Genomic DNA, 9,651 nt, shown 5'->3' with positions numbered 1-9,651 from the left:
ATGTTCTGGCTTAGGAATGGTTACTTTTGTATTTTGATTCGGACAGAGCTTCGGCCAAGGGAGGCTATCTCTGGATTTACACTCAGATAGGGCTTTGACTATTTCTGGACTTTGGATGAGATGGCACTTTGACAGAGCTTCCATTGGGGATAGGCTATAGGAGGGCTAGGTTGAGGTGGCACTCTTGTAGAGCTTCCGCTAGGAATGACTATTTCTAAAAAGATTCTACAGGCACTCAGACAGGCTTTCGCTAGGAACTGCTATTTTTTGAAAGAAATAGATTGACCTAAAAATGGATTTGAAGAGCTCCAAAGCCCCGAAGAACACTTTGAATATCCAAAAAGATTTTCGGATCTTGACAAAGATCTCTCCGTAGACCTGAAGAACCTCAAAGGGGGGGGTTTATACTTTGGGTAAAACTCAAGAACACTCAAAGTAGGGGGCTGAAGAACATACTACTTTTGGTAAAAAAATAGATCGGACTAAGAACATGGATTGAAAATCTTCAAAGTCCCGAAGAATACTTTGAAGATCCGAACAAGGTTTCGGATCTTAATGAAGATCGCTTTGAAGAACCAACGAAAATCAAGAGGGGGAGGGGAGAAGAGTCTCACTACAAGGGAGTGAGGTGGGGTTTTGGTGTCTAAAATCTAAAGGAGGGGGTAGTTATAGGTTTTTTTAGCCAATGGGAAAGAGGGAACATCTTTATCCAACGAACGAAAGAAGGGTTCTTGCCTCAAGTGGGAGGATAGGGCTTTTTATACACTGGGTAAAAGAGGTTCTCGAACAAAAATGGGTGGGGGAAGGTTTTTGTCCAATGGGCAAAAAGTAGATTCTTAGGAGAGAGAATCCTTAGTCAAAAAAGGGTTTTTTGGTCTTAAGTGGGTGAAAAGGGAATCTCTTCACCCAACGGGTCAGGGGAACACCAATCCTGGCCATGGACGGTGGTACGGTACTAGGCCAAAGTGCCCAAGGCATGGTTAGCGTAGGAGAGTAAACATTGCGGGCAAAGTGGTGTGCGACGCATGGTGCACAGGTAGTGGCATGTGGGTGTGCAGGGCGTGGCACCTGGGTAGTGGCATTTGGGTGTGCGGCATGTAGCATGGCACCATAACATGGGTAGAAAATGGCAAAGGGGGCATGGGCATGGGCAGTAGGCAGGCATGCTGGCTAGTAACCAGCATGCGCATGTGTATAGGCTGGCCTGAAGGCCAACACGTAGGCAACAGGGAATGGGCACAAGCACATGCCTACGGGGTCATGGACAGTGGTGTAGGGGCGTGGGCTGGGGCTGCTGGCCACAGGGGCACTGGCAGCTGGTATGGGGGCACAGGCTCCTGGCCATGGGGGCATCGACAGTTGGCTATGGGGGCATAAGCTACTGGTCACGAGGGCACGGGCAGCTGGTGCGGAGGCGCAGGCTACTGGGCTAGGTAGTGCATGGCTAGGCTGGACAGTGTATGGTTGGGCTGGGTAGTACATGGCTGGGCTGGTGCAGATAGCATGCGCTATAGCCCATGGGCACCAGGCACGCATGCAGACTGGCTTGCTAGCCATGCTTATGGGTTTTTTCGATGATGATTACGGAAGATCCGTTGGTCCACTTTTGGTATGCTATATATCGTCGGAATCGTGTTTTTGAGCACTATCCATTCGTTTGGTCATCTTGATCGGATTCCTTCATATATAAAAAGTTAAAATTAGACCCTCTTCTCTCCCGTGTGGGGGTTTCTAGGGTTTTGGGTAGGGGAAAGTTTCCATCACCATCTCCATTGATTGGAAGCCGGAAGTCCCGTCTAAGATCCATCTTTCATCATAGCCGGAGGAGGGTGACAAAATTGGGTGTCTACAGAAGGGTATGTTTTTGTGAAGAAACCACTAAACCCAAGCCTATTTATAATGCCCAGAAGGCCACCAGAAACACCCCAGTAGAAATACTGGACCTAGATTTGGTGAGCTATTTCTGGTGAGAAAATTTTTTGAAACTGCTCTCTGCCAAGGCCACCGAAAACAGACCTGATGAATCCAATGGATATGGCCCTATTTTCGGTGACTTTGTACCCCTGTTTCTGGTGAACACAAAGGGAAGATTTTTATTTTATTTTCTTTCCTTATTTTATAAAGATTTGGTTCTATTTAAGCATGTGTTGATTGTAGTATCATATGGGACCCTATGCATGTTCCAACCCTAGTATGTTTGTTATATGCACTTGTGGCACCCACTATGCATGTTGACCTTAACATGCTTGCTACACATGTATGTGTGACTAACTAAGATTCCTTAACAGGAATCATGTCGCGCTGGAACACCCGATCTTGCTCCAATGTGTCACCTCCCTCTTCCCCTACATGGAACTGAGGTAGACCATGCAATGTGACACTGGCCCCACCCATTCTCACAGCACAAGATGTTGCCAACATAATGGAAGAGAGGCAAACCCAGTTCATGGCGGGGATTGATACCCAGATCCAGGCAGCTATTAAGGCCCGGATTGCACCTCCCATACCCCCTACTCCATCGGCACCAACCTTAGTGCCAGTTGGCGCAGCCATCCTTCAAACATCCAATGGGATGCGAGGGCAAATGCATGGACAAGTGCAAGGATAGGTACAAGGGAAATTTCAAGGACAAGTACCTGGGCAAGTGTAAGGGCAGGCCTAGAAGGTTGGACTGACCTAACCAAGATGATGGAGAAGTTCCAAAGGCTGAGGCCCCCATACTTCTCCAATGTGAGTCATGATTAGTTGCTTCCCTCAAGATGGATTGGGGGTATGGAGAAAGTCTTTAAGTTGATGGGCTGCACTGATGAAATACTATTTGTTGGCTATCAATTGTAAAATGAAGCCGAAGCTTGGTAGAGGGCTACTCAGTCTATTATGAGGGCAACGAACCCAACCCCGACTTGGGAAGACTTCAAGGAGACCTTCTTTTGGAACTACTTCCCTGATAGCTTTTGGGATAGGAGGGAGAGTGAGTTCTCCAATTTGGTTCAAGGGTCCCGATCAGTGCTAGAATACAAACAAAGGTATGAGGAGCTATACTGCTTCACTCCAGAGCACATTCAGAATGACAGGGCCAAGGCCAAGAAGTTTGAAAAAGGGTTGAGTCCAAGTATCAGTTCTACTATGGTTGGGTTGAAGTTGCAGATATATACTGAAGTGGTCCAAGTGGCCAAGTCCCTTGAAGACCGACATAGGGACAATTTCTCGGCCCAGAAAGGAATGTGGAAGAGGCCCATGGTGTCCTCTGATTCTAGGGGAGCCAACAAGCTATCAAGAGGTCCTTATATCAACCCAACTTCAGTCCAGTCAAGAAATCCTGAAGCAAGTCAAGCCTCCCAGTCCTCCTGCTCCCGTGGTCTATCTCAGTCGGTGGGCTCAAACCTCAGGTGCTTTCACTGTGACTAGCTTGGTCACTTAGCTAGGATGTGGCCCCACCGTCGGCCGGGTGATGCCCCTCACACCCTACCACCTAGGCCCCAACAAATATATGCAGCTAATAGGCTAGCACAGCCACCACAGGGCTAGAGACCCCAGGGAAGGGCATTTGGCATGACAGCTGAGGATGCGAAAGCTGCACTAGGTGTGGTAATAGGTACCTTATTAATATCATTGTTGCCTGCACATGTGTTATTTGATGCAGGAGCATCCCATTTGTTCATGTCACCAACATTTGCAAGAAAGATGGGAATTCCACCTAAGAGCTTGACCTAGTGCTTGGCAGTGAGTAAACCCATAGGAAGTGTGGTGGATTTGAACTATGTGTATGAACCGTGTCCGATGACGATAAATGGACATGACTTGAATGCATACTTGATCGAGTTGGAAAAGACTGACTTTGATGTGATTTTAGGAATGGACTGGTGGTCCTCTTATAGGGCCAGTGTGTTATGTGCAGAGAAGGTGATAATTTTCAAACCCTGTGATGAAGGAGAATTTACCTTTGTAGGTGATAAGCCAAAGAAACACAAGAGGATTATTGTGTCAGCACTTTGGATGAAGAAGCTACTAGTCCAAGGATGTCAAGGCTACTTGGCATCTATAATAGATACTGAGACAGAGGTCAGACCATTAAATGAACTAGATGTGGTAAGGGAATTTCTTGATGTATTTCTGACTTACTTGACAGGATTGCCTTTGGACCGAGAGACAGAGTTTGTTATAGACCTACTCCCCGGGTCAGCACCAGTGTTAAAAGCCCCTTATCGCATGGCCCCTATAGAACTAAAGGAATTACAGGTGAAACTTTAGGATCTTCTAAAGAAAGGATTCATTAGGCCTAGTGTGTCTCCATGGGGAGCATCAACACTTTTTATCAAGAAGAAGGACGGAAGTATGAGGTTGTGCATTGATTATCGGGAGCTTAACAAGCTAATCATCAAGAACCAATACCCTTAGCAAAGGATTGATGACCTATTCGATCAACCACAAGGTGCTAAGGTATTTACCAAGATCGACCTTAGATTGAGCTACCACCAGCTTAGAATCAAGGATAGTGATGTCAGCAAAACAGCTTTCAGATCTCGGTATGGACATTACGAATTCTTGGTGATATCATTTGGACTGACCGATGCAACGGCTGTATTCATGGATTTGATGAACCGAGTGTTTCAGGATGTCCTAGACAAGTTTGATTATGTTTATTGATGACATCTTGGTATACTCCAAGAGTGCAGAGGAACATGCTGTTCACTTGAGGCTAGTACTGCAACATCTGAGAGAAAAGCAACTCTACATGAAATTCAGCAAGTGTGAGTTCTGGCTTTCACAAGTGGCATTCCTAGGCCACATTATCTCAAATAGGGGTATAGAGGTTGACCCAGGAAAGGTAAAGGCAGTTCTAGAGTGGCACACCCCCAAGAATGTGGCAGACATTTATAGTTTTCTGGTATTGTCCGGATACTACAAGAGGTTTATTGAGAACTTCTCCTGCATTTTTGCACTAATGACCCGACTCACATGTAAGGGTGTGAAATTTGAGTGGTCCGATGCCTGTGAAAAGTGCTTTAAGGAGCTAAGGCAAAAGTTGGTATCAACTTCAGTCTGGACTATTCCGATCGATACAGGTGGTATAGTTGTGTCTAGTGATGTCTCCAAACTGGGATTGGGTTGTGTGTTGATGCAGCATGGGAAGTACATTGCATATGCATCCCACTGGTTGAAGGACTATGAGAAGAACAACATCACCCATGACTTGGAATTGGCAGCAGTGATTTTTACCTTAAAAATCTAAAGACATTACTTGTATGGTGAGAAGAGTGAGATATACAGTGACCACAAGAGCCTTAAGTACTTCTTCACCCAAAAGGATCTCAACATGAGACAGGGGTGTTGGTTGGAATTGATGAAGGATTATGACTGTACTATCCACTACCACCTAGGCAAAGCTAATATGGTAGCCGATGCACTTAGTAGGATATCTCAGTCACTGACTTGCATCTTTGACTACCAATGAGCATCTCATAGAAGAGGCCAGAAAACTAGATTTGGAGTTACTAGTGGAAGGTGTCACCTTGTCACTATCGGCATTGGTGGTACAACCCACTCTAGTGGATAGAATTTCTACAGCTCAGGATACTAATGCAGAGTTGCAGATATTGATAGTAGACTGCAAGGAAGGGAGACAGAAGGACCCGAATTTCTCCTTGATTGATGGGGGAACTCTTAAGTTCAAGGGAAGGTTGTGTGTGCCCGGTGATAGTGACTTAAGAGATACTATTTTGAAGGAGGCACATAGCTCTCCATACTTTATTCACCCCAGTAGCACTAAAATGTATAAGGACCTAAAAGGTTCCTACTGGTGGAAGGGAATGAAGAATGACGTGGCCACGTGTCTGTCTAAACACCTCACATGCCAACAGTTCAAGGCTGAAAGACAAAGGCCCCATTGTTTACTACAATCATTGCCTATTCCAGAGTGAAAATGGGAGAACATTACCATGGACTTTGTCACAGACTTACCCCATATCGGCAAGGGTATGTATGCCATCTAGGTAGTTGTGGACCGCTTGACCAAGGTAGCTCACTTCATCTCAATTAAGGTCACTTTCTCAATGGACAATTTGGCCAAGCTGTATATTGACAACATCATCTGGCTGCATGATGTACATGTTAGCATCATCTATGATCGAGATCCCAGAATCACTTCCAAGTTTTAGACATGTATGCAGAAGGCTATGGGTAGACAACTGAATTTTCGTACGGCATTCCACCCATAGGCCAATAGAAAATCGGAGAGGACTATACAAACCTTGGAGGACCTACTTCCAGCATGTGCCTTGGATAGGAGTTATAGTTGGGGTGAGCACATTTCACTTATTGAGTTCTCCTACACCAACAGTTACCAAGCCACCATCGGTCTGTCTCCATTCAAACCATAGTATGGTAGGGAATGCCGAACTCCTTTATATTGGGATGAAGTTGGTTAACGACACATTCTGGGTCTAGACATGATATAGGCCACTAGTGAGAAGGTGGCTGTGATCAAAGAAAGAATCAAGGTAGCCCAGTCTAGGCAAAAGAGTTATGCAGATGTCAGGAGGAAGCATTTAGAGTTTGATGTGGGAGACAAGGTACAATGCAGTTTGACAAGAAAGGGAAGCTAAGTCCTAGATATATGGGACTTTATAATATACTGGAAAGGATAGGACTGGTAGCATACAGGATAGCCTTGCCACCAGAATTGGAAGGCACCAATAATTTCTTCTATGTATCCATGCTGAGGAAGTATATACCTGACCCAAGTCATGTGCTCACTTGCATACCCCATGAGTTAGATGAGGATTTTACTTATTACACATTTCTGGAGAAGATTGTTGACCAAAAGGACCACATCCTCTACAATCGTACTGTTTCATTTGTCTAAGTGAATTTGATGAACCACCTAGAACAAGAAGCCTCTTGGGAGCAGGAAGAGGAGATGAAGAAGTAGTATCCTGGGTTATTTGATTTACTAGGCATTTGAGAATGGTACTACGGAGACTAAGAGAGTAGCAGTTATATGCTAAATTTAGCAAATGTGAATTTTGGCTCAAGGAAGTAGGATTCCTAGAACACGTGGTGTCTGAGAATGGGATTGAAGTAGACCTAGATAAAGTGAAAGTTGTAGTAGAGTGGGAGGCACCCAAGAATGTAACAGAGATCAAAAGCTTCTTGGGCTTAGCAGGCTACTACTGGCATTTCATTGAAAATTTTTCTCGAATTTTGGTGCCAATGACTAAGTTGACCAGGAAAGGTGTAAAGTTTGAGTGGTTAGAAGAATGTGAAAACAACTTCCAAAAGTTGAAGAAGCGGTTAGTGTCAGCTCCTGTATTGACCAGTCCAAATGGTACAAGTGGGATGATAGTCTATACTAATGCATCCATGATCGAGTTAGGCAGTGTTCTCATGCAACACGACAAAGTGGTAGCATATGCATCCAAGCAACTTAAGGAGTATGAGAAGAACTACCCCACTTATGACTTAGAACTAGAAGCAGTCATATTTGCTTTGAAGATCTGGCATCATTATCTGTCTGGGGAAAAGTGCAAAATATACAGTGGACACAAAATCCTTAAGTACTTCTTCACCCAACGAGATTTAAATATGAGGTAGAGCAGATGGCTTGAGCTTATGAAGGACTATTATTGTGACATTCAATAACACCCAGGCAATGCTAATGTGGTGGTTGACGCTCTAAGTCAGAAGGCTCAGACGGTATCACTTTCGTACTTAGCTGTCATTCCACAGTTGATACAAGAGGCAATACTGATGGATGAAATTCTTCTATATGAGGGAGCAATATTGGAGCTTGAGCATCAGCCAAATGTTGTCAAGTAGTTGATTATATCCTTATCAGCCTTATAGGTGCATTCATTCATCTGACAAGAGGTAATAGCAAAACAATCTTTGGATCCTGAGCTACAAAGGATCAGGCTGAAAATCCAAGAGCAGACAATGAATAACCCTGACTTCACAATAGCCAACGACAGGGTATTACTATTTTGGGGTAGGTTGTGTGTACCTGATGTCATGGAGATACAAGAGAAGATTTTGAATGAGGCACATAGTTCAAAATATTTGCTTCATCCCGAAAGTACAAAGATGTACAAAGATCTTAAAAAAAGCTATTGGTGGCAAGCAATAAAGACCACTATTGCCTTGTATGTAGCACAATGTCTCATGTGTCAGAAGGTCAAGGTAGAAAGGCATTGACCATATGGAACTCTGCAACCACTCCCTGTACTAGAGTGGAAATGGGACAGGATCACTATGGACTTTGTCATAGGGCTACCCTATACACCCAAGGGAATGGATTCAATTTAGGTGGTAGTTGGTAGTCTTACCAAGACTGTTGATTTCATCTTGATCAGAGCCAATTACTCAATGGACAAGTTAGCCCAACTTTATATGGTTAACATAGTCCACTTACATGGAGTACCGGTAAGCATCGAGATTCACTTTAAGATTCTAAAAGAGTCACCAACAAGCCCTAGGGACACAAATGAATCTGAGTACTGCTTTCCATCCACAGGCTGATGGATAGTCAGAGCAAACTATACAAATACTAGAAGATATGCTCATTTCCTATACAATGGAGATGTGTGGCAGTTGGGAAGAACACATACCTCTTTTGGAGTTTGCCTATAATAATAGCTATCAAACTAGAATTGGGATGGCTCCGTATGAGGCACTGTACAACAAGAAGTGTAGGACAACCCTATATTGGGATGAAGCAGGTGAAAGGCGGATTGACATGTGACAAGGTCGACGTCATTTGGAAAAGAATTAAAACAATCCAACCACATCAAAAGAGCTATGCAGACAACCGCAGAAAGGATATTGAATTTCAAGAGGTGGAGAAAGAATTTCTCAAAATCTCTCCTACTAAAGGGTTGCATAGATTCCACAGGAAGGGCAAGCTAAGCCCGAGATATATTAGCCCATTTGAAATCTTGGCTTAAGTCATCTCCATAGCATACATGTTGGCTCTCCCACCTTCCCTCAGCAATGTTCACAATGTGTTCCACATGTCTATGTTAAGGCGGTACATCCATGATCTATCACATGTGCTGCCCATGGAACCTGAATATTTAGAAGCTGATATGACCTATAAGGAATAGCCTGCTGAAATCCTTAATTGAAAAATAAAGACTCTTTGGAATCGCTCCATTGCTTTTGTGAAGGATCGATGGGCCAAGTATCCACATCTTTTTGGACAACAAGGTACTACAATTTCGAGGATGAAATTTTCAAAAAAGGGGGGGTAAATGTGATACCCTAGTTTCTAAACTAGTCTAATTACCCAATTGGTTCAGTTTTATCTTGCAAGACCTAAACCTCAATGAGTCAACGCAAGTACCTTATGGAACATGATGGCAAGGGTGACTCTAAACTTAGGTTGGCCATATGAGTTGGAGTCGGTGCCTAGTGAAGTCCGTGTGCCCAAGCCATGCACTTACATGTATCACCGGGCCATGTATGCATAATAAAGGTATGTGGCCGTATTCTATATTAAGTGTGCACATTAACCAATTAGCGAGAGAGAAATACGTGTCAGAGCTAAGCCCCATTGAAAATCCTAATGATTCGGCTAAGTTTTGACCGATTGGTGGGTAGTTATGGATGGGTCGGACCTACCACTCTGGTCACTAGATATTTTGACCCAAGTAT

At 44.1% G+C, this 9,651-nt stretch overlaps 1 protein-coding gene across 1 annotated transcript; it reads left to right on the top strand.

Annotated features, from left to right (window-relative positions):
- Window positions 1-2,877: 2,877 nt before the first annotated feature.
- LOC122074222 lies at window positions 2,878-3,701 on the top strand. The gene is made up of 2 exons (XM_042639071.1): window positions 2,878-3,389; window positions 3,644-3,701. The coding sequence occupies exons 1-2, from the start codon at window positions 2,878-2,880 to the stop codon at window positions 3,699-3,701; spliced, it is 570 nt and encodes a 189-aa protein (XP_042495005.1).
- The last annotated feature ends 5,950 nt before the right edge of the window (window positions 3,702-9,651 follow it).

The sequence above is a fragment of the Macadamia integrifolia genome, chromosome 3 (genome assembly GCF_013358625.1).
Source record: "Macadamia integrifolia cultivar HAES 741 chromosome 3, SCU_Mint_v3, whole genome shotgun sequence".
NCBI classification, from domain to species: Eukaryota; Viridiplantae; Streptophyta; class Magnoliopsida; order Proteales; family Proteaceae; genus Macadamia; species Macadamia integrifolia.
Note: the sequence above shows the minus strand (reverse complement) of the source record. Positions and strands in the feature narration are given on the sequence as shown.